At 47.0% G+C, this 25,784-nt stretch overlaps 1 protein-coding gene across 2 annotated transcripts in view; it reads left to right on the top strand.

The window, feature by feature from the left end:
* Positions 1 to 25,784, top strand: part of VPS53 (VPS53 subunit of GARP complex) — a 1,098,026-nt gene that overhangs the window by 864,390 nt on the left and 207,852 nt on the right. For both annotated transcript variants that reach the window (XM_078679873.1, XM_078679872.1), the window contains 2 exons: positions 7,013 to 7,160; positions 11,618 to 11,700. In XM_078679873.1, coding sequence (XP_078535999.1) covers positions 7,013 to 7,160; positions 11,618 to 11,700 — 231 coding nt within the window. The remainder of the gene's footprint in view (positions 1 to 7,012; positions 7,161 to 11,617; positions 11,701 to 25,784) is intronic.

Raw genomic sequence — 25,784 nt, 5'->3', positions numbered from 1 at the left:
AAAATACCGAATCTGAAAGGCCTTTGGGACTCAGAAGAGTCCCACCTACATCTAGAAGTTACCGAATCGGTAAAAATACCGAATCGGTATTTTACCGATTCGGTAAATTTACCGAATCGGTAAAATTGGCCCCCTACATCCCAATAACCCATTTACCGGTCGGTAACGGCCGAAATCGGCCGTTACCGGCCGGTAAATGGCCACCTACATCTGGCTTTTGATGAGCTTGCTACTGTAGTCTACCTTAAGTGAATATCAGAGAGAATCCCACTGTGGAGAAGGAAAAGTTACTTACTGGTGATCCGATTTCTTCACTAAGATGTTTTCTCTACATTTAACAGAGCAACACCTGCGTGTCATGGCAGCCGTTTAGAAAATGAGCTTAATGATCTTTGTTTTTTGTGCTTAACTGGTGGGGAACTACAGTCTTCAAGACTGCTTAAGGGGCAGATGCAGATGTCACTGTTTCACAGTGCTTGTATCTGAGCACCTCTTTGTACTTTTAAAAATGTTAAATAAGAGTAATGTTTTCAGTCAAATATACTATTATGATTAGGTTTGACAGGTTGATTTAATAAAAGACAGAATTTTGCCTAACTTGGCATATTTTAGTGATATGTTTACATTTGAAAATTACTTTTAAACAAAGTGTTCTGCAATCCATTAAGTGTGAAGAAATTGTTTACTTTTTATGGATTTAGAGAGAATACTTACGGTGAGCTAGGATTCCAAAGCAGTATTTTTTCCATTTTGGTTGTAAATAAAAAGCAGTGCTAAAGAACATTAATTATGAATGGGATGCATAAGGAATTAATGTGGAATACTTCTGCAGCTCACACATGCTCTTGCTAAACAGGGCATTATAAAACGCAGTCTAATGGCAGGGTGTTTTTTTTCCTTGCACAGCAGTACATTTGTTCTAATCTGAAACAATAGACTGAGCAAAACCACACTACAACAAGGAGAAACTGCAAAATTAGTTAGGGTTCATCATTAACAGCTTCTCCTTAAGAACCAAGAGCAGAAAGAAATCTCAGACACCTGTGCATCAACTATTGCCCATTCACAGAAAGAAAACGTCTCAGGAAGTTGACTTAAGAACCATCTGGACAGTGGGTGCACCCAAACACCCATCTGGCTTCCTCTAAAAGCCGGAAACACACTTGCCTGTCTACATAGGTAAAAAAAAAATGATGCCACCTCGTCCCCACACTAACAGAACTTTATTGGCTCCCTTTGCAACCTGCATAATTTTCAGGGAGTTTGTCCCATTTGCCAGCCAGCAAAAACCAAAGAGACCATTCTGCATGGCTGCAGGAATTCCTAATTCAATAGGTCTGTGCAACACATCAAGCTGTGACATTGCCATAGTGGAACTCAAGAGGTGGGAAAAAGACCAGAATGTAAGTTTTCTGAAGCTACGCACCTAGGATCTGTAATAACATCCCATCACAGATCAGACGTGCTACCGCTCACCTTCTTTTTAGAAAGAAGCGGAAACCGAATCTCTTCAAGAAACATCTCATTCACCAATGTTAAAGTGCAACCTGCCTTCTCTTGTCCTCGAATTGATACAAAGAGAATTATTTTAACCACCCACATCTCCCTATGCCAATTTCACTATCTGATAGCTCTTATCTCTGTGCAACTCTCTCTATCTAATAGAGACTTCTAGCCACAGATTCATTACCTTAGAATATTCTCTAGGCATAAGACTGGATCCAGATATTTTCGAGCAGTACCTCTGCACGCTGCATCGTCCACACCGGTTGTGACTTGCACAGTGACTGTGTAGGCGCCACCCCAGTGCTCTAACATCAGTTCTTTTCTTTCCACACTATCAGCAGGGATCTGGAGAGAGCAACCTCAGGCTGTTTTTTTGGACTATTTTTTTAGACGTTTTGTTAAACTCTTTTGAGATTTTGGTCCCTTTGTGTATAGAGAGGACCCCTATAAATCCTGTGGGTTTTAAACCCAATGGTTCTTGTCACAGGCAGATGACTCTAAATCCTGCCCCACTGTTGTGCCATAAATCCCAATGTGGTGCAGGAGCCCTCCCAGATACTCTTGGTTGCCCAGTGGCAGTGGACTCTGCGATGCTTCAGATCCCAGTCGCCCGGAAGGTTCCAGGCCTGTTTATGGAGCCATTCCTTACTAGTCGGCAGGTAAGTCGCAAAAGAAGTCAAATCGCTCTTTGACTTTGCTGCACCTAAGTCTTTAGACGAAATGCAGGAACAACGCCACAATTCTAGCCCCCACTCCCATGCAGATCCTGAGTCTGCGTCCGCCTGCACGCCCCCAAGAGCCGGCATGACCGCTGCCCAGTTAATGGAGTTTTATGAGGCCATGCACCTCATGTTTGGGCGGACCGACCTCTCTGGAGAGCCTATGGGCCCCATGGGTTTTGGTAGCTGCCCCCACTGATATTCTCAGTGCCATGCGGGCCCTATGGATCCATATTTGGATCTTGATCGGCTCGGGTCATGAGACCACAAACTTCCCCAGAGCCCATTCCAGTGGCCTTGTTCCCGGTGCCGCCGTCGCCCAATGGCAGCACCAACTCATCATTCATACGACTTAACTACGGAGCCGGATCTGCATCGCCCGATTTCTACTCCGGTGCCAGTTGGAACACAACCCTCTGAGTCGGAGACAGGGCCTACTTTTTTCGATAGGCCCCATGGGGTGTGTGATTGGGGAGGATCCTCATGGTTATTCCAACCCATCAGAAGAGCCCAAGGATAGCTGGTATGAGGAACTGGCCGATGTCAGTAATTTGGACACCTCCACAGACACTGGGTTAGCCTCTCCTCCTAGTGTGGCTACAGAGGAAGGAGCTTCAATTGTCATGGTGATAAGAAGGGCTGCTGATGTCCTGGACCACGCTGCCCTCAGTGGCAGTTAAGACAAATGTCTTGACAGAGGTGCTTCAACCAGAAGTTGCCATCACAGAACCTCTCCTTTCTTTTAACAAAGCCCTCACGGATGTGCTGCTTGGGGAATGGGCCAAACCCTCACAGAGGCTCCTGTGTACAGGGCGATTGCCTGCTGCCATCGCACCGCTCCTGGTGACCCAGCTTTCCTCACCCAGTCTCCCACCCTGGAGAGTCTGGTCGTCCAGAGTCATCCCTAGCGCATTCCCTACCACACCACCGGATAGGGAATCCAAGAGCCTGGACACCTTCAGTAAGAGGATGTTCTCTTTCGCCAGCCTTGCAGTGTGGTCCGTGAGCAGCTTGTGCCTCTTGGGCTGGTATTCCCACATAGTTTGGGATTCGGTTGCGCAAGTGCTGCCCATGGTCTTAGAGGAGCCCGCCCATCCTGACCCAGGCTGTTTCCGTTGGCAGGGACGTAGCACAGTTCACCGTCGGCTGGGACTGGATATGACCGACTCGCTAGGCACAGCGATTGCTTCGTCAGTGGTATTCTGTTGCCACGCCTGACAGAGGTCTACTGGCTTTTCGAGGGATGTTCAGGGATACCTTATGGGCATGCCCTTCAATTGCACTCACGTTGTTGGTGATAATGCAGATTCGGCATTCAGAACTTTATGGACAGCAGGACCACCGCCCAGTCGCTGGGACTCAACAGGGGCCTGTGCCAAGCCCACTTAGCCTGGCGCCCCTTCCGTGTCAATTGTAGGCGCTACCAACTGTTTTTCAGGGATAATGATTCGGATCTCAGTGTTGGTGCCTTTCAGGTATAGCCAATAAATCGCCATTGAAATTTGTACAGGCTGGAGATAATTGTGCAGTTTTGAAAACACATCATACTTTACTTTTTTGCTCTTTTGTTTATGCATATATTACAAAAGGCGTTAATCGCCCAGGTGCACAGAAGCAAGGAGTAAGTCATAAAGCTGGAGGAATATAAGGGCCTCCCTACATCCTGGTGAATGTTCCATCGAGACTTTGTGGATGGACAAGGAAATATCATACTTCCTTTTGTCTTTAGAATCTGCAAACGTGTGCACCATACATTGGAGACCCTGGCTTGAGCCGTAGTCCAGTCTGCTTCTCCACAAACCCTCTCCCTACTGCAGCGCCATTAGGCGTCCTTTTACCCGAAGACGTTTCAAAGAAACTTAACTGACAGCATGTGTCTACACGGGCGTCGTCATGACAATGATCTTGTCATATCAGCGATTGTGATTTTCTTCGAACAGGCTGAATTTTCATAGATATTGTCTTTGTCAGAGTTACTACATATTGCAGTAGAAAAGCTCATAAAAACAAGCTGCTTCCTGCCTGCTTAGCTGAGCTTTTTACAAAGTACGAACGTGCTATAATATTGTTTAAATATGAAATACGGATACATTTGCAGATTTATATATTCAGAGACGATCATTGTGCATGTAATAGACAAAACGTGCATCCTACGTATGCTCTTTATTGTCCATTTGTAAGTGGCTGTACATGTACTCAATAATATACAATGAAGTAAAAAAGCACAGCTTTTTAACTACCCCCATGGCCATATGCATTTCTTTTCGACTTGTGACCCTGCCAGTAAACAAGCAAAGGATTCTCTTGACTTGTCTGAATACTTTATTTAACCATACACATTGCTTATTTTAAAATGTCGGTATATGTAATTTAATTTTACAAAGTGTTGTCATGTAGATTAGCTCACAATTAAAATTATTTCGCACATTTTGAATTTCATTAATGGAGACTCAAAAGAAGGGAATAAAACATGACGGTATACATTGTGTTCCCTCATTTGGGCACAGAATAGCTAATTTTAAACAAAGTACTTATAAATACATTTCACCCATCCCAAGGCGATGCCAGTGGTGGGTGGTGACAGCTGTGGAATTGGGCAACCCCCTCGGCAGCCTCTTAAGAAAAGCTTGTTTTTTTTTTCCTGCTAAGTCACTACCTGAGGATTGAAAGAAACTATTACACAGACCTGTCCTTCAGGAATCCAAGCCCTACTCTGAACACCGTCTCGCAGACCCAGTGGGATAGACTCACGGCTCCTTTGGGTGCGAGGCTTAGCCCTACGTTAAGTCATGCAGTCCGCAGCTCTTCCCCCGAGCAGGTACTGCACTCGCCACCATGCGTTGTGCTCTCAGGGCCTAATCTTTGGCACACACCTATTCTCAGCATCTGGCTTCCTGGAGACCACTCTGCTTTTGCTTTCTAATGTAATCTCTGACTTCTTAACCTCTTCGATGCGGATGACAAAGCCAGCTCGTCATGGGCGTTACCTGCGCTACCTGCGCTACGCGCATGACGAGCTGGCTTTGTCACGTAACGCGGGATTTTCGAATTTTCAGCGCACAGCGGGAAAACCCGCTAGCGCGGTAGCGTATTTGTTAGGTCATGAGCAGTGTGTTCATATTTGCTCTTGTCTGTGGCCAAAACAAATGGAATGATGTCAAATAATTTGGCATGGAGACAGACTTTTCCAGGCTAACCAGTTTCCATGGTATGGTGGAAAACGATTCCATATTTTGGGTGGGATTTGTGATTTTAAAATGACAGTCCTCAGTTCAGACAAGTCTGAATTTTATGTATCTGAAGATAATTCCTTGGATCACAGATTTTCATAATTTGATGTCTACAGATCCGTATAAATTTTGCAGAGCCATATGTTCTGATTCGGTGGGAGACTGATAGTTTTTATTTCTGTGTTATCGGAGTCAGATTCACAGTGCACCAGTATTTTTGACCAATTTAAGTCCCTCATTGAACTCCGTGAAGCAAAACGAACACACTCCCCCCACATCCACACCCTCTCGGCCGATGTGGTGGAAAATGAGATCATAAACCAGAAGAGTGAAAAGTGCCTTCGTTCACAGGGGAAAAAAAATCACATTTAATGCTTAATACTCCTTGGTACCACTTATTGTAGCCACAGACCTTCAGCTTCCCTATGGTGACCGTGATCACTCAGGAGTCACGGATATCATGCCCACTCTGCTGATCCTAGCCAGGGAGCAGACATGACATCCATTGCACATATTCACTGCAGTCGTTTTCCTGATCAAAGTTTCTCAGTAGGGTCCATAAATCCAAAAGAAAGTGAAGAAAACATAATTACAAAACTATACTGCAAAAATTCACAGAAAACTATTGTTAATGGATGTTATGATGACGTTCATATAAAGTATTAAAAGAAAACAATATTGTCCAGTAACTTAGTCACTGGAGCCATGACCTGTCAAACGTCAGTGTGGAGAATCTTAAATTGGGGTGTTAGGGCTTTAGGGTGGATTTGATGCAGTAAACCATAAATGGGTAAGAACATCATTTTTAGATTTCATTGAACTCAACCATAACATCATAAAATGCTCGCTCTCAGGAACCCTGAAGGGCTTAAACTTGTTTTTTCTTCTTCTATCCCCACCAGCCTCAAACCCTGCTGTGTAGCAAACTATGGGGGTGATTTATAATTTGACGGACTGGTTACTTCGTCACACCGTCCGCCGAAATATAAATTCCGTTATAACCTACGGTATTTATTATATTTCGGTGGACGGGATATCCGTCACTGTTGTGACGGAGTAACCCATCTGCCGAAATATCAATCAAGCTCATAGTTATTCAAGAGGAAGCCGCAGTACATAAGGGATGATTCCAGGTTGTGGATGTGAAGCACAGTGATGCTGAAAAAATATATTTATGCATTTAAACCAAAATCAAATGGACTAGGCACACATTTTGTTTTTCTTTACATGAGCCCGAAGGGTGGAAGAGTAAACATTGACTCTGCTGTGTAACTTTAATCCAGGTTTCAATGAGAGGACTTCTTCCCTACAAATAGCAGAGCAGCCAGCAGTTTGTGTAGATTAGACACCTCCCTTAATTTTTTACGTCTTTTGAGTTTTTATGACACGCTTCATTAAAAGGCAGATACAATAATTTTCCTGTGGTAATAAATGCTTGAAAATAAATTATTTTGTTAGCTCAATTAAAGATTAAGGCATTGATATGTTGTTTTATGTCAAATGATCATCAATATGAATACCCCAAATCTACAATTGCATCTGTTTTCTTCCCTACAGAACGAGTAGTGGCAGTGGGGGACTAACCATCACCAGCCTCTTGAAGGAGAAAGAGGGCTCTGAGGCTGCCAAGTTTACATCGGATGAGCTATGTCTGATCTGCAGCATCCTCAGCACTGCAGAGTACTGCTTGGCAACGACCCAACAGGTGAGAGTCTGAACCAGTCGTGGCTCCAGCAGGGAAGCGCTGGGGGTGTCAACAGTCAATGGAATAGGAGAAATGAAATAAATAAATCCTATTACGTTGCCTGTCGACATCCCTCACGCCCCGCCCGCCTACTTGCAGGAGCCGAGACTGGTCTGAACTATGGAGGAACCCCCATAGAAGGACACCGCAGAGCATAAGCATCACAATGGGGTTCCAACGAGTACATCTCAGTTTTCGATGTTTTCATACCAGATCCCTTAGCCTCACAGACACTTGAGTGGATGACCGCTAGCAGCTCAAACCTTGTGATTTTATCATAAGAGCTCCTTTAGCAGCACCTGAGAGTTCCAAGGTAACATATGATCTCCTCACCAATATACCCAAGTATATGTTATTATCACATGATATACCTCTGTGTCAGTCACTTGAGCAAATCATTTCCAGCATGTTAGTCCTTTGACGTAGAAGCTCCTTCACTATCATACACTTGAGAGTATAATGTTAGCTTGGTATCCCCCCAACGCACACCTATGTGTATGACCTCTCTTACTGAAACACATCAGGTACGGCATGCTCACACATCTGTGTCCATGAAATCTGTTAGTAGCCCTCTGCTCACACTGAGGGTTTTCTGACATACCATCTGCAAGAAGCTGGTGTGCCTAGTGGCACTAATATCCCCCCACAATGCAAAACTAGCTCCTTGTCGTAAAGTACTGTTTCTCTATGACAGCCTGGTCTGCCCAATATTAGCACAGAACTGAGACAGAAGACTACTTCAGAGAATTGTGTTAAGCGTTAGCAGTACCATCTCAGCACTTGGATCATTAAACCACTCAGTAAAGCTCCCTGACCAACTGAGTACATTCAAAAAGTATTTTATAATTAAAATAAGTGCACTACTACAAAAAATGGATGTCACTACATCGTTATGGTGTTTTAAAATAACAGCTTCATTCCATAAGGCTTCTGTTTTCTGACTTGGCCAACAATAAAAGTTCCTGTGCGGTAACTACAAGTGGCCTCTGGAGACTTCTTCCTAATTCAATAACACAGCATGATGTCCAGGTCTAGGCTCGCATTTCCGACAATCATTCTGGAGGGACTGCATAATAGTCACTTTGTGTAGGTAGGCCCGGTTAGCAACTTCCAAAAATAAGAGGTCTTGTGAGGGTGTCTATGACTTGTGTCTCCATGATGGGCAGAGCCTCTCTGAATTTTCCGAGTCGGTCTGAGGCAGTAGGCGGTACCCCACCTTCTTAGTTGCCAGTTCAGTTCTTGGTGTAGACACCTTCGTCTTGCCTTCCTTTGGAGAGTCCTCTTTCTAGATGCCTGCTGACAGTGAGTGATAGTTGATCACTGTCTTCCCAGTTCAAACAAAGATTCTTCGCCAAGTCCATTGCCATGTCAGGTACAACATGTCTGTTTCAGTAGAAGATTCTTTCAGATGTTCTGTTGTGGCCCTGAAAGCTACCAGGCAATAAGTCCACTCTGATCCTTTCATGGACCAAACATAGATTTCTTGGTCAGAAGGGGCACATTCCTACTCATAGTTCACCAGTCTCTCATCCGCTTCAAGGTCCTGCGTCACATATCTACATATGACTTGCTGAGTTCTGTCTCTTGGCTAAGCATGGTGGATCAACCTCCCACTGAGTCCTTCTGGTCAGGGGATCTGTATTCTTGTCTTGCCGGTGGCAGACAGCGGATCTATGCCCGTGTAAAATCTGAAGTTCTGTCTGAAAAACTATCAGCTGATGTTAGAGGTGCGCCCTTACTCGGATACATCACCCAAGGTTTACTACAGACTGACTGTGAGGAAAGTGGTGTATAAGATGGTGGAGATTTGAGTCCTCACCATGTGATATATTCACAATAGCGACTTGTGTCCAGTCAGGCTATTCTGTAAACCTTAAGCTCAACCCTGAGTAACTATGGCTTTGAGCAGCAAGGTTTAAACAAAGGAACACATGTAAAGCATTTAGAAGTACCAAAACAACGAATTACAAAAGTCACACAACATAAAAGAAATCAAAAACAAATTTATAAAAATAGATTTTATCTTTATGAATCTCTAAACATCACAATGAACAAAGTCTACTAGAGAGTTCCAGATATATACTTTTTTAAGTAAGTTGTAAATCACTGCTTTACATACAAAATTCCAACAAATACTGGTAAGGGGAAAGTTTGGCAACTTTGTAAAACTTTAATAAAGCTGTGTTTGGCTTTTCAGGCCCGCTTTGGGTGACCAACACCAGCAGGGAGGAGGTCAACGAGGCAGTAAGGAGTTGTAGGACAGTTACCTTGTCATCAAAGCAGTCTCACATTCTGGTCCAGACTCTATGGACAAACCACCATAAAATTTAACGGCGTGGTCCTGATGCAAAGGATAGGAGATGCTATGAGATGCGGAGGGTATTACATGGTCGGTGGGGGGCTTTCTAGGGCTACGCCTCAGTCTACCATCCAAGTGGGGCAACTTTGGCCACAGGGGTTTAAGTCTTCTTTGGTCTAGCAGAAGTCTGGGTGTCACTTGACTACTGGTATCCGGTAACAGTGAAACCAGTGTTCCCCTGGGTAAAGGCTAGCGCCCGATTTGCGGGACCAAACTGCACTCTGATGACTCTCCCAGGTCCAGCAACCATTGCTGCAACTTTTGAGCTATAGGACTTGGTCCCCCTGGCTGCACGTCGGTCTAACAAAGGGAATCCGCACTACAGCAGCTCGCCCATAAAAAGAACAGTTAGGGTGTGCACTGGCGGCTCAGAAACTAAATACAATGAAACTACATACCTTTAAGAAAACAACTGAACCGAAAAAAGAATTTGTGGTTTCTCAAGGTGCAGAGTGAAAGTACGAGCAGTATCTAATAGTGCAAAAGGAAGGCAACCGTACTGTGCAGAAAAGCGGATTTTATATACTAGGCTCTACATCACAGATACTTGAACAAATTACTACTGTTAAAACTTAGAGCCAAACAATTTGCATGAAAAAACAGGAGCTTCTTCAACATCACTCACCAGAGATTATACCAGGATTATAGTGAATCAGGGGCATAACTCAGGCACTTGTAGCCCCTGCATACCTGGGTGGGGGTGGGGGTGAGGCACGCCCTTCACGGGTCCAATGAGTTAGTGTGCGATCTGGTAGACTCTGGGGTCCCTCTTCCTATTCTGCAGGGGGGCCTATCACTTTGCATTACACAACTGTACGGATTTCCTCAGTAACACAGAATTTAATTATAGGGCCGCAGTCATCTTAGACCTTCAGTTCACGCAAGTGTTATCGTAGTGTCAGCTGAACTTACTCTGAACTACACAGCTGGAGAGTATGACATTATTGTATGGTATCCTCAGTAGTGTACATCAGTATGTGATCTTTGTGACATGAGCATGTCTGGTAGACAGTCTCTCGCAGCCAACAGCACACCTAAGTTCTAAGTGGGACTCATGGATATTTGATCACAGAGAAAAGTGTGCTCTTCCAATAAGGATTCAGAGAGTTGGTTTGAGGTGTGGTGAATTCACAATCTGCATTTGTTCCTAGAGCTTTTCATCTTAAATTTGAATTTGAATTTAAAAGTATTTATTGAGCGCTCGTACACCAAGCGGTTTCATGGCGCTGTAGAGGAGAATGGTTCCTGAGTTAGAGGGAAGAGTGGTTTAGGTTTTAAAAGCCTGTGAGAACAGATAGGTTTTTAGGGTGCTGTGGAACTCCAGGTAAGATGGTGTTAATCTCATTTGGAAGGGTAGAGAATTCCAAAATTGCGGAGCAAGGACGGAGAACTTAGTGCCTCCCGTTCTGCTCTTCTTGAACCTGGGCACCACCAAAACGGACAGAGAGGAAGAGCGCAATTGTCTGCTGTGTGTATAGGGTACGATTTTAGACTTGATAAAAGATCTTAGTTTTACATTACAAACTAGGAGAGACTGATGAGCTGCAATTATCTAGTTTACATGTTTCGTCTGTTGAGGTCATTATTTAATTCCCATTGGTAACCCTGGTGCACTGGTAAACCACTGTCAGGGTATGCCTTGATTGGCCATCGCTCAGCGACCAAGGTGTGCACTGACAAACATAGCTTCTTCTGTGTTTACAAAGCATCTGCACGAAAGACGTGTGTTCAGTGCTTTGCCAAATACACTTCTTTAGCAGTTTAATGTAGGTGGAAGGTTCTATCTTGTAGATCTGCTTCTGTTGTTGCAACTGATATTGAGTGATGTATATGTTTGTAATGAGCTATAAAAGCAAGATATGACTTCAGAGCTCATTTTTGTGAATTATTTTATTGATTTTCCAAACCAGATAACATGAAATAATTAATACTTTCCTTTCCTACCCCTCAAGCCCCTCCCTTCCCACCCACCGAGGCTTCAGAGCTCATTTGATTACCTTTTTGTTTGTATCCTCAAACTAATGAGCCAAATATTTGTTCTCTCTCTTGATCTTGGTAGCTTGAAGAGAAACTGAAGGAGAAAGTGGACGTTACACTGGTGGAAAGAATCAATCTGACTGGAGAAATGGACACCTTTAGCACGTAAGCTTGACGGTCTGCTACTAGTTTGATCAGGAAAGGCTCATCTGTGCTTTCTCCTGGGTCAGGACAATGATCACATTAGGTGCATCTGGGGCTCAGTTTCTGTCATCGGTTTCTCTAAATGGACGCCATGATTGCTCAACAAATTAAATGCTAAAATCTGCTATTAGATAGAGGTCACACATTCATATCTATCTAGCAAGGCCAACTTAGACTTCCAGTCTACAGAGGCCAGTAAATTGAACACCATTACTTTGGATAATATCATCACCTGTTACTTACACCACAACCTTGACCTTTCTTGAGGTTACATATGGGGACCATGTAAGCTTTCCTACATACCAAGGTACCAGTGGGATTTCTAGTGGCTGCATTGCTCCCTTTGGAACTGGGATACCTGGAATATAATTCCCTCTTTCCCAGTTGACTAAAATGTTCCGCTCTAGAAGCTTACATTCAGTTCATGCAACTCGTTTACCGTATCTGCCAAAATAAGAAGCTTTTGTAACCACGCTGAACAAGACTGCTATATACTTGGTTAAACACCTATACATTATCTTTAGCCTGTAAGCATAGAGAAAACATGTGGTTGTGGTGCTAAGGTATAGAAGGTTCTTCACTCACTTTGCTGCTGGAGAGGGAAAAAACATTTTCTAATGTTACAGTTCTCGCCCACCTCTGTAGTATTACGGAGATGAAATATTCCTATCTCATTTCACTCATTATTCAAACGGTGGGTACCCGTTCAAATTCTGGTGACTGTACTAGAGTGGAATCCATCATGGTTTAGGTCAATATAGTGGGGGATGTCTGTTGCTTAATGGATTTATGAGTGAAGATGAGTGCCTGTATGGCTCTTTTGGGCTATTATAATACAGCCTTCCCAAATCGTCCATCATGTCTACATGACTTTGCTCGAAAAGTGGAACCTACAGCATTTTGTAGTAGAGATCTCGTACTCCAGTAGGACTGCTTACTACGAAAATCCATTCATAAACCTACGAGTTGAGATCTCTGCCTTTTCTCTTCTCTTTGCTGGAGACCCCCTGACCCCACTGCCTGCTAAATACAGTAGGGACAAGGGGGAGAGGTGTGAAAATGTAGAATAATTACTGAAAAATGTGTGAACTTAAGGGAGAATTAAAGAGTGGTTTGGGAGGTACATGCTAATAAAAAAACACACTTACTAAAAAGTAAGACCATTGCAAAAACAAAATACACAAAGTTACAACAGCCCTATTGGTGTCAAAACAGACTTAAATGAATTTCAACTGGACCTTGGAATACATCAAGCACCATACATCACCAACTACTGGTACTACAACACATTCCCATCGGAAACAATAGAGGTGAAGAATTAAAATGTCAGTCTCTAGATAATGTTCAATGAATAAAATTAGTTCTACCTTTAAATTATTTGTGGCTGGAGAGTCACAAGCTCGGAATACTCCTGCCATCTAGTGTTAGGTCCGGATGCTTGTGACTTGTTCTTCTTCAAAAAGCCTAGAGTCAGAAGACTTGTTGTGATTCCTCCCATGGTCCTCAGTGCACCCCTACAATGGCTCCACCTCAGAATGTTTACTTCTGTCATTGGGTTTGGATGTTTGAGTGCTAGCTCTGGGACTAACGCATTCCTTGGCGAATTCGTCTGAGCTAGACTTTAGACTTTAAGAACAACACCGGTGTCTGCCAAGAGAGCTTCTTCATGATGCTTTAGCTTGCTTCTCTTGACGCTATGTGACCAAGGAGCCTCAGCACACTGCAACTCAGGACCCTCGTTTGACAGTGACCATCTGACTACAGGGAAGGAACGTGGAACACACACTTTTTTGATATTGTCTAAAACGCTCTGCTAGCATGGCATATGAAATTGTTGTCTGTCTCGCAAGCACAACAAAACCTCCAATGACCCCCTGTTGTACTTACTAGTGAAAAAAGAGAATCCAATACAGCAGGGAGAGGCACTGGGCATATCAAAATTGCAGTACCAGGCATCTCACAAGAGCCACAACTTTATTTTTGGGTCGTAACTCCAACCTTCCAAGCGGGAAGGAGCCTGAGCTAACAGCATTATAGGCAGCCAACTTCAAAGAAGTAGTAATGAAGAAAGCACACCTTAAACCATCAGGACCTCAAATGAAGATAAACCCCAGGACCTCAGTGGTGTTGCAGGCACAAAAGCTTCCAAAAAGTGCCCCTTGACTGAGCAGACCTGCGGGAGTTGGGCCTCAAGTCAAGCCTCCGACCTGGGGGTCTGGCACCAACAGCAGGTACATTCCAGTCTAGAGCCCCTCTTCTACGCCGAGCAAGTTACTGCCCAAAGGTGTTGAGCCACAACATCCATCTGCCTCCTAAACACTTACCCACTGAGTGGCCACCTTCAGAGCCAATGCTGAGGTGATAGCACAGCCCAGACTGGCTAGCATCTTAAGTACCCTTGATATCTGAAAGAGACAATTAGTTATGGTTTCCTCACCTTAGAATTACCCCCAGGCGTCAGACTGGATCCGGAGAATTTTTTTGTCAGCAGTACCCCTGCGCGTAGATAGGTGGCACTCGGCCTACTGCGCGTTCGTCATTGGCGTCGTGGCCACTGGGATGACGGTATCTTGCGTTATCTACTTAGACGCCGTCTTCGCGCTCTGATGTCCGTTTTTCTTTTTCCGCGCCAGCCAGTGCAGACTCGGAGAGAGTGGTACCTCAAGCCACTTTTTGACTCTCCTTTTGCGACTTTTGTTGACGTCTTTTCGAGTCCTTTGACTCCTGTTGCACGCAGGGATGTCCCGTCCTCGAACCGGCTTCAAGGATTGTGACTCCTGTCATAAACTGATGTCAGTTACTGACCCGCACCTTGTGTGCCTTTGGTGCTTGGAGCGCGACCACGACCCAAAATCGCACCCCGACTGCCGGCCATGACCCCAAAGTCTTTGCAGAGCGGTCCCAAAAGCTTCTCGATGCCCGGCAGTCAGCTCCGTGCCGTTGGAGGTCCCGAGGGAAGTCGCTGGACCGGACGCGGAGTCATCACCACCATTCTTCATCCAAGTCATCGTCTTCGGGTAAGTGGAATCACAAAAAGAAGGCGAAGAAGCACCATCACTCTTCGCGTTCTCCCCGTCCATTGGCTGACGCAACGCGGGAAGCGTAAGGTAGTAATCCGGCTCCACCATCGGAGCCTGTTGGGTCGACTCTGGCCTTCCCTCCCTTTCCAGGAGCCGGAGCGACCCCTGCCCAGCTACGCAACTTTTAAGAAGCCTTTCATTCCATCTTCGGGAAGCCCGACTTCGCATGCGTGCCCTCGAGCCCCACGGACTCGGTTGGGGGCTCTAGGCCTTCGATGGCGGCGGCTTTGGCTCCAGCACCGCATGGCCCCCAAGGATCTAGGACTGGATCGAGATCGGCGCCGGTCAACCTTGTGACACCTCTGATGCTGAATCCAGTGATGACACCTCCACCACCTTCGACGCCGGTTGTGTCCCAGCCGACGTCCACTCCGGCCTCCCCCTCGATGTAGATACGGAGCCGGACCAAGGTCGATTCCAACGCTGACCGGTACTTTTGTGCCATTGTTCTCCCCTGGTGTTCCCTATCGCCCTGAGTGGCTACCAGAGGAAGGTGAGGAGGACTGGGAGGGGCCTGTGGACCTTCTAGCAGACCAGTTGGAAGAACCGTACTGGAGAGAGGAGTTGGGTGAGGCCAGTGGTCTGGATACGTCCCCAGACCTTGTCATGCTTTCTTCCCTACCGTGGCTATGGAGGAGGGTGCATCTTACGCAGTGGTGTTGCGTAGTGCGGCTGAGGCCCTAAACCTCGAGCTTCCTACGGTGGCAGTCAGGACTAACCTCCTGACCGAGGTGCTTCAGCCGGCAGCAGCCTCTTCGGAGACCCTGCTGCCGTTTAATGAGGCCCTCATGGACATCCTTTTGGGCACCTAGTCCAAGCCCAACACAGGGGCCTCTGTGGATAGGATGATTGTCTGACGCCACCGCCCGATCCCGGGCGACCCCCTTTTCCTCTCCCAACATGCCACCCCTGAGAACTTGGTTGTTCAAGCGTCGTCTTCCAAGGGCACATTCCCTAATGCACCTCCTGATAGGGAATCCAAGAAGCTGGACCACCTTGGGAAGAAGATGTTTTCTTCCTGCAGCTTAGGACAGTGGTCGGTGTACAACACATGTCTCTTGGGCCGTTACTCCCACTCGGTGTGGGACACAGTTGCGCAGGTGTTGCCACAGTGCCCGGAGGAGGCCAGGGCCGTGCTCTTCAGTGCTTATGCTGAAGGGAGAGATGCAGCGAAGTTCGCCATCCGGTGTGGGCTAGACACCGCTGACTCACTACACAGGACGATTTCCATGTCAGTAGCACTGAGATGCTACGCCTGGTTGAGGTCAACTGGTTTTTCAGGTGATGTCCGAGCAACACTTTGGACATGCCCTTTAATGGCCATTGCCTTTTTGGTGATAAGGCAGACCACGCGCACGAGCGCTTTAAGGATTCCAGGGCTACGGCCAGATCCTTAGGCCTCGTTTCCACCTCCCCCCAGCGCAGTCTGTTTTTCGCCCCATTCATGGCTACTGAAGGGGTGACCCACCACGTTCTGCCCAGAGCCACAGGCCTGCACAAGCTGTCCAGCCACTGTGTGGCTGGGGACGTGGATCCCACCGCTGTGGGTCGGGGAGCCAGCACGCGGGCCAGTCCACCAACGCCCCCTCTGCAGGAGCCTCCAAACCCTCCTAGTCCAACCTTTCAGGCCCATCCGTCGCCAGTGGGCAGCAGGATTCGCCATCACCTCCCCCACTGCCTCAACATCACGTTGGACAGGTGGGTTTTGCAAATAGTCCGGAGGGGCTACTCCCTCCCCTTTGAGACTACCCCTTCAACCATGCCACCTCAATTCCATCACATGTCAGAGGATCACCTGGCCCTTCTGTAACAGGAAGTTACGGCTCTCTTGGCCAAGGGAGCCATTGAACGCGTCCTGCTTCTGAAGTAGGTTGTGGTTATTTCCACTACTTTCTGGTGCCCAAGAAGGACAAGGGCCTGCATCCTATCTTGGATCTCAGGAACATCACCGCTTCCTCCGGTAGGAGAAGTTCAACATGTTGACTCTGGCTCAGGTTCTTTCTGCTCTCAACCATGGAGACTGGATGGTAGCGTTGGACCTGCAGGACGCTTATTTTCACATCCCCGTCCTGCTGGCCCACCAGCGTTACCTACGGTTCACGGTAGGCCACAAACACTTTCAGTTTACCATGCTCCCCTTTGGCCTTACTAGCTCCCCTCTGGTGTTCACGAAAGTGATGGCGGTGGTCGCAGCTCATCTACGCAGATTAAGGGTTCCAGTCTTCACGTATCTCAACGACTGGCTGTTGAAGGCGGGCTCACCACAGGCTGTCGTCTCCCACATCCAGACCGTGGCCGACCTCCTGCATTCGCTGGGGTTTACTATCAAAGGGCTAAAGTCGCACCTGGTACCCTCTCAGAAGCTCCTTTTCATCGGAGCGGTTCTGGACACTGCGCAGTTTCGGGCTTATCCTCCCGAGCAGCGAGTCTGGGAAATTCGGGCTATGATTCCGATCTTTCAGCCTCTTTCAGAGTCTGGAGCTTCGGGCGATTTGCCTTGCACTAAAGGCATTTCTTCCCTCTGTCCGGGGAAGAGTAGTGGAGGTGTTCACAGACAATACTGCCATGTGGTACTGCAACAAACAGGGCGGGGTGGGGTTGTGGACCCTATGTCAAGAGGCTCTCTTCTTTTGGTCATGGCTGGAACATCATGGCATATCTCTGGTAGTTCAACACCTGGTAGGTTCACTGAACGCCAGGGCTGAGGAACTCAGCCGCAAATGCACAATGGATAACGAATGGCGTCTTTACTCAGAGGTGGTGCAAGGTCTCTTTCAGCAGTGGGGAGAGCCTGGGTTAGATTTATTTTCCACCTAAGAGAACGCGCAATGTCAGCAGTTCTGGAATTTCCAAGGCGGCACTCGCTAGGCGACACTTTTCGTCGCAAGTGGAGTTGCGGTCTTCTCTACGCCTTTCCGCATATACCACTTCTGCCAGAGTGCTGAAGGAGAGCAAGTGCGACCAGGCCCAAGTCATTCTTGTGGATCCGGATTGGGCACGAAGAGTCTGGTATCCCGAGCTATTACACATGGCCATTGATTCTCCGATCAGCCTGCCTCTTTGGGAGAATCTTCAGTTGCAGCAGTAGCGGATGGTCCTCCACCTGAACCTGTCCAGTCTCCACCTCCTTGCATGGAGATTGAGCGGCGACAGTTGACACCTTTCGACCTTCCTCCCGAAGTCTGTAATGTTATCTTGGCAGCCAGGCGTCCCTCCACCAAAACGGTATACACCTGTAGATAGACCAAATTTGTGGCATGGTGCACAGCAAAGGCTGTGGATCCCCTTTCTGATAGGTTCTCCTCTTCATTCTTTCTTTGGCCCAGCGGGGCTCTGCTCTGGGTACTCTAAAAGGATATCTCTCTGTCATTTTGGCCTCTTTTCAAGTCCCCTATTGTAAATCGCTTCTTTAAGGGCATCACTCACTTGTTTCCTCCTACTCCTTTCGTGCTGCCCCAGTGGGACTTGAACCTGGTTCTCGCCTATCTTATGTGCGCTCCCTTTGAGCCGTTCCATAACTGTCCTCTCAGGCTTCTGACTCTTAAGACTGCCTTTCTGGTTGCCATCACCTCTGCTCACAGGGTGAGTGAGCTTCAAGCCCTTTCTTCTAAGCCTCCTTTCCTGGCTGTTCATCCGGACAAAGTTGTCCTTCGCACTAGGCCTTCTTTCTTTCCCAAAGTGATTACCTCTTTCCACATAAGACAGACCATCACTTTGCCCACCTTTTTCCTGACCTGCATCCTTCTAAAGAAGAGGAGAGGCTCCACCGTCTGGGTCCAAAACGTGCACTTTCATTCTATCTGGATCGCACAAAACAATTCTGGGTGTATGATCAGTTCTTTGTTGGCTATGTGGGCGCCGAGAAAGGTCGGGCCGTGCAAAAATGGACCATCTTCCGATGGGTCATTCTTTGCATCAAACTCTGCTACTCCTTAGCGAAAAAGGAACCTCCAGTGGGACTGCGTGCCATTCCACCAGGGCGACGGAGGCCACTACTGCTTTGGGACATGGAGTACCCCTTCATGACATCTGCCAGGCAGCTACGTGGGCTTCACTGCACATGTTTACCAAACACCACTGCCTGGACAGCCAAGTCCGGAGAGACGGCTTCTTTGGCAATTCAGTTCTCTAGGACTTTCTGGTGTGAACTTAGTTCGCAGACCCACCTCCGGAGTTGGTATTGCTGGAATATCTATTCTAAGATGAAGAATCCATAACTAATTGTCTCTTTCAGATGTACAAGTTACTTACCTTTGGTAACAATATATCTTTAAGAGACATAGATTAGTTATAGATTCCTCCCGGCCCCTCCCATCCTCCCCGTTCTGGGAACTGACTTATAGGGTTAAGGATTCCCTTTCAGGGCCCTAGTTTTGTGCACCAGTGGTCAGTGTCTTGTATGGCTCTGCTCTTCTGGCGTGGAATGTCGTGTAAAGAACTGACATCAGCACACGAGGGCGGCGTCTAAGTAGATACCACAACATCATCCCGGCAACCACGATGCCAACGACTAATGCGGTGACGACCAACGCCATCTATCGATGCTTAGGGGTACTGCTGATGATAAAAATTCTCCGGATGCAGTATGACGCCTGGGGGTAATTCTAAGGTGAGGAATTCATAACTAATCTAAGTCTCTTATAACATGTTGTTACCGAAGGTAAGTAACTTGTTCGCCGAGGTCGTACATCACAGTAGTGTCCAGCAGCTGCCTATGGTTCTCAACGATAGGTAGAATAAAATACAGTGGCAGCTGCCGCATAGCTAAAGTTGGGGGTGGGGGGGACCGGGGATTAGGGGAATAATAAATAATGAAAACCTACCTGTCGATGCTAGCCATCTCGGTGCTCTTTTCCCAGCAGTCTATGGGGCACAGGCTCCTCACCCAATCCCAGCACTGCTCTCATGCTATACCTAGCATGAGAGCAGCCCCAGGATTGGTCTGGTTTGCCATTCAGATAGTGGCTGGGAGTCTGTGCTGTTTCTCCAACCCGGTTGTGCAACACAGCTGGGTTGGAGAAACCTAAGTGCACATGTCTGTGTGGACAGCCGGCCATACCGACATGCACACTTTACAGTACCCATCACTCCTCCTCCAGCCATGGTCTGGCCCTGCTCTGCTCTGAAATTGTGTCAGTAAGTCAGCGAAAAATAAAATGATAATATTGTTTTATTATAATTTTATTTTTCGCTGTCTGACTTTGACAAGTGGGGCGATGCTCCTCCTCCATTACAGAGAAGCTGCCCCTGATAAAATGTAATTCATCCTGCAGGAGGGGAAGATTCTCCCTAAGTCTACAGAACCTAAACATAAACCCTACAGAACCTAACCCTCTGCATTCAGAAAAAGCATGGGCAAGATTTTGAGGAGGTTCCCTTCACGCCCCCCACTTCACTCTTTCTACCACCAAAAGGAATAGAGACTGGGCATGAGTCCATCACCACTCTCACCAGTCCTGAGATACTTTCCCTAACCGCCATCACCACTACCTCAAGCACCATTATCCTCCACAGTTTCAACATTTTCAGTCATATGCCAGCAGTATATACTACTCTCAGGGCATATATGATGAGCCATTCGTGCCATGGGATTGTCCAGATATAGATCCATAACCATCCCAAGCCTCTCTGTCTGATGACACTACTAACCATTATGCAGTGATACCAAGAACCGCCCAGCACCACAATGTAAAAAGGCATGTGGTGCAAGACAAAGACGATTCTGTGGTAGAAACACTGTCCAAAAAAGAAAGGTTGATACAATACCTTACCATGTTGTGGGGTATGCGAAGCACAGCTGTGTACAACTTTAAGTTGTCATGCCCGGGGTAAAAAAGAAGTTTGAGCTATTCCTTGACGACCCAGTCTACATCCGATGTCAGGTGCCATCTGATTCCCTTGTACTGCACACTGCACACAAAGTAGCTTCTGCGTGAAGAAAACACCTCCACTCAAAAAGGAGAGCAAGCGCATCAATGCTGCTGCCAAGTGTGTGATGTGGGACCGCCACCCACTGGTGCATTGCCCACTCCTTAGGCTTCCTCTCCAGATATGATGACCATCATTGGGAAGGGATGTGGGAGCGTATGATGCTGCTCCCGGACGCCCAGAGAACGATGGGACAGGAATTTGTGGCAGAGGGCAAGGTTGTTCGCTTTGATAATAACCTTGCCCTCTTTGGACACTGTATCCTGAGGTGTTAGTGCCAGCATCCTGCAGTACAGACAAACGTTTCTGCAAACCTCAACACGCCATTTGACGATGAGCATGTCTTTGGCCACCAGATTGAATGGTTGCTCAAAAACTCAAAAAGGACACAGACATTGCGAAGTCCATGTGTTCCCGCCTGTCTGTCACTGGATCCAACTTTCGTAGGACCCAAGCCAGAGGTGGGGCAAAAGCTGCAGCCTCAGGTCATAGGCAGTCCTCATAGTACCAGCAACAGTCCTTTCAGGAAATCCAGCTGGCCAAAATATTCGCATGGAGTGGCTACATGGGCTTTAGGGTATGGCAGAGGCAGAAATGGCTCCGACTGGGATGCCTCAGCTACAAATATTGACTCCCCTTCCCTCTAGCATTCTCTTTTCCCAATCGCACATTACCTTTTGGGAGAAGACTGTGGTTCTGCCTTCTCTAGTGGGAGGAAATTACCTCAGACCATAGGGTACTCTCAGTCATGACTGGGGGAATGTTTTATTTGCTCTGCATTCCATCCATCATCTGTGTCTTTTTTGCTTTCTCACCCTAAGTGCGCCGGGTATGCCCAGACATGGGTTCCGGGCTCACTGTGCCACTGGATTCAAGCTAGCCTGGCTGATGAGGAGTGATGCCCCGAAACCAGTCCCAGGATGCTTGTTTCCAGTCCCGGGAGAACCTGGCTTGGCAGTTTGGGCTGGACTCTTCCCATGAGGCACAGGGTCAAGACTGATTTGCGTATGGCTGTGTCTAAACTGGGGTGGCATAGTGAGCAAAAGAATGATGGATTTAACCCCGATCTCTTGACTGGGGGTGAATGTTTGATTTGCTCTGCATTCTGTCCATCATCTTTGTGTCTTTTGCTTTCTTGCCCAAAGTGCACCTGGTATGCCCATACGTGGTTCCCAGGCTCACTGTGCCACTGGATTAACATCCTTAACATCATCTCCTACGCTGACGACACCCAGCTGATCCTTTCCCTCACCAAAGACCCCAACACCGCCAAAACCAATCTTCACGAAGGCATGAAAGAAGTAGCCATATGGATGAAAAACAGCCGCCTAAAACTTAACTCAGACAAAACGGAAGTGCTCATCCTAGGATCATCCCACTCTGCCTGGGAGGACTCATGGTGGCCTTCGGATCTAGGCTCAGCACCCATACCCACAGACCACGCACGTAACCTAGGCTTCATCCTAGACTCCTCCCTCTCGATGACCAGACAAGTCAACGCCGTATCATCCTCCTGCTTCAACGTACTTCGTATGCTCAAAAAAATCTTCCATTGGATCCCCACCGAGACAAGAAAGACTGTCACCCACGCACTGGTTACGAGCCGACTAGACTACGGAAACACCCTCTACGCCGGAATTACAGCCAAATGACAGAAAAACTCCAACGCATCCAAAACGCATCAGCGAGACTCATTTTGGACATCCCTCACCAAGATCACATTACCGGCCACCTGAAAGACCTCCACTGGCTTCCCGTCAACAAGAGAATAACATTCCGTCTCCTCACCCACGCACACAAGGCCCTCTACAAACTAGGGCCCGAATGCCTCAACACCCGACTATCGTTCTACACACCCACCCGCCAACTAAGATCCTCAAATCAAGGCCTCGCCGCAGTTCCGCGTATCCAAAGATCCACCATGGGAGGCAGATCCTTCTCCTACCTGGCGGCCAAGACCTGGAACTCACTCCCCACTCACCTCCGCCTTACACAGAACCACATCTCCTTCAGAAAAGAACTTAAAACCTGGCTATTCGATAAATAATGAACCCTCTCCCCAAGCGCCTTGAGACCCTCTGGGTGAGTAGTGCGCTATATAAATTCTAGAACTTGAACTTGAACTGGATTCAAGCTAGCCTGGCTGATGAGGGGTAATGCCCGAAACCGGTCCCAGGATGCTTGTTTCCGGTCCAGGGAGGTCCTGGCTCGGCAGTTCAGGATGGACTTTTCTCATGAGGCACAGGGTCAAGACTGATTTGCATATGGCTGGGTCTAAACTGGGGTGGCATGGTGAGCAAAATAACTGTGGATTTAACCCAGATCTCTTGACTGAGGGTGAACGTTTGATGTGCTCTGCATTCTGTCCATCGTCTGTGTGTCTTTTGATCACATATTCCACAGCGCTGCAAAGTCAGCTGCAAACACCTTTGGCTGCTGAAAAAAAGACATGCAGGGTTTCCTTGCCAAAGGTGCGATCGAGCTGGTTCTCCCATACCAGCACTGCAAAATAACGTACTCCTTTGATATCCCTCAGACCCATCCTAGACCCAAGTCCTTTCAAATAGCGTGTCCTTTTGTAACCTTTCCATACGACTTTCCTACAGGAAGTCATCTTACTGCCCTACCAGGGCCTCCTCATGTCAATTTTAGACCTGTAAAGTTTTCTTCCGCTTCCCCATCCATACTGTTCACTACTGGTACCTCTGCTTTGTGGTGAGTGGGAATAACTACCAGTTCAAGGTGCTGCCCTTTGGAGTCATCACGGCCCCAGGGTCTTCACAAAGGTTCTGGTGGTGGTGGCCAAGCGGTTGCGCTGTCAAGCCATTCATGCTTTTCCTTTCTAGACAATTGGTAAGACAGATCCTACATATCCAAACCTTCCTAGGGCCCATCCTAAACACTGTTACAGGGAAAGCAAACTCCAACCAAAAGCAGGCGATAGCTTTTCAAAGGCTGCTGCTGCCTATTTTTTAAACAGACGTCTTCTTGCTATGAGGATGGTAAGGAGGTTGGTTGGAATGATGGCATCATGCATTGCCGTAGTGCCACATGACAGGCGCCATATATGTTCATTTCACATGTGCCTCGTGAAGCAATGGTCACAAGTGGAGGACGATTGGCAGGATATAATCAATAAAGGCCAAAGCCCGGCATAGCCTTCTATGTTGGTACAGCAACAGTCTATTGCTCGGCAGGCCTTTACTCAGCCCTCTTTCACAGGTGACCATTACAACAGATGCCTCACCCACGGTACAAAAAAAATGTTAAAGCTCCACCCCTGGTACCCAAACCCACTGTCCATTAACAATACACTTTGGATGAACTGGTCTGGGATATTTGCTAAGGCTTTTCCTCTTGTCCCTCTCATACCGTATATCCTCAAGAAAATGGCACAGCTACCTGTGACCCTCCTCCTAGTGGCGCCAACCTGAGCCAGATAACATTTGTACTTCATGATCTTGGAGATGTCCGTCAGCCCACATGAGAAATTGCCTGTGAGGCAAGATCTTCTCACTCAGCATCACGACCAGCACGGACATCATTCCCCCAAACAGCTCATCCTAGCAATTTGGCACCTGATGTCCTAGAATTCGGGTACATTAAGCACCCAGAGGAGTGCATGATCATTCTCCATGAGGCATAAAGGCCCACTAGGCGTGCCTTTTAAGCTGCAAAGTGGAAAAAAATGTGCCAACAGTGCATCAATAAACACGGAACCCCTTTAAAGTCTCGATTCAGAATATCATTTGATACCTGCTTCGCCTAAGAAATCTGTATTAGCCTACACTTTCAACAGCCTGACTGCAGTTGCAGCATACGTGTAAAATAAGTAAAACACTCCCCCTTTAAAATCTTTGTGGTTAAAGCTTTCATGAAGGGCCCTAAAAGCGAAAATCTTCCCACCCCCTCTAGAACTTAAATTTAGCTCTCACAATGCTCATGGACCCACTTTTTGACCCACTTCATGCTTGAGCTGTTAAGTTGTTGCGATGGAAGGTGACCTTCTTAATGGCAATCGCCTCTCTCGCATGCATCAGCGAACTACTGGCTTTAACTATAGAAGAATCTTTCATTCAGGTTCACAAAAACAGAGTGCTTCTTGGAACCAGTCTCAAGTTCCTGTTAAAAAGTAGCTTCACCTTTTCATGTTAACTAAACCATTGAACTTCCTACCATCGTCATGCACCCTGACACTATAGCGGAAATTGCTCTACATACACTCAGCGTTAAAATGATGCTCATGTATTACATTGGTAGGACCAAGTCCTTCTCTAAAAACAAACAAGTCTTTGCGGACTTTGCCAAGCCCAGCATAGGACACCCAATCTCCAAGTCAGGCAGTGCAAGATGGATGGTCAAATACATGCAAACGAAGTGCACACTAGCAGTGTCTCCTAAAGCGCACTCCATGTGCTAAAAATGGGTGCTACCATGGCTCTTGTAGGCAACATCCCTTTAGTACACATCAGCACAGCTGTTACGTAGTCAACCTCACACACATTCACAAAACAGTACCTTTTGGTTGTCCAAGCTCGTCAGCAAACGTATTATCTGCTCACCAACCACCCCTTTGCGGAGAAACTGCTTCACAGTCTGTGCAGAGTATGTGTATCTACAACCCCACATACTACGAACGGAAAATGATACCTACCCTGTAATAATCTGTTCTAATAGATACTTATAAACACAGATGCCTCACATTGTGAATGCACAAAGGCACCAGACTGGAGCCCGAGATTTTTCTCAACATTGCTCCTGTATGCCAGCAGGTGACATTGTGTGGGTCTGCATCAGCTTCAGTCCGCCCCAGAAGTGACATCGGAGTAAATAATCGTCACTCCTGTGTCCTAACATCAGTTTCTTTCTTGACTCTGTCTCCGCCATCAAATGTAGAGCATAACAATCGATCTGATGTGATAGTCTGCCTATTCCTAGATTGAGACATTTTTAGCTGGAAAAAAAACCATTTAACAGGATTGGAATGTGGGAGGGTGATGAGAAGTCTGCGGTTAGACAGAGTATCCACCGTAAAGT

The sequence above is a fragment of the Lissotriton helveticus genome, chromosome 3_1, assembly GCF_964261635.1.
Source record: "Lissotriton helveticus chromosome 3_1, aLisHel1.1, whole genome shotgun sequence".
Classification (NCBI taxonomy): Eukaryota; Metazoa; Chordata; class Amphibia; order Caudata; family Salamandridae; genus Lissotriton; species Lissotriton helveticus.
Note: the sequence above shows the minus strand (reverse complement) of the source record. Positions and strands in the feature narration are given on the sequence as shown.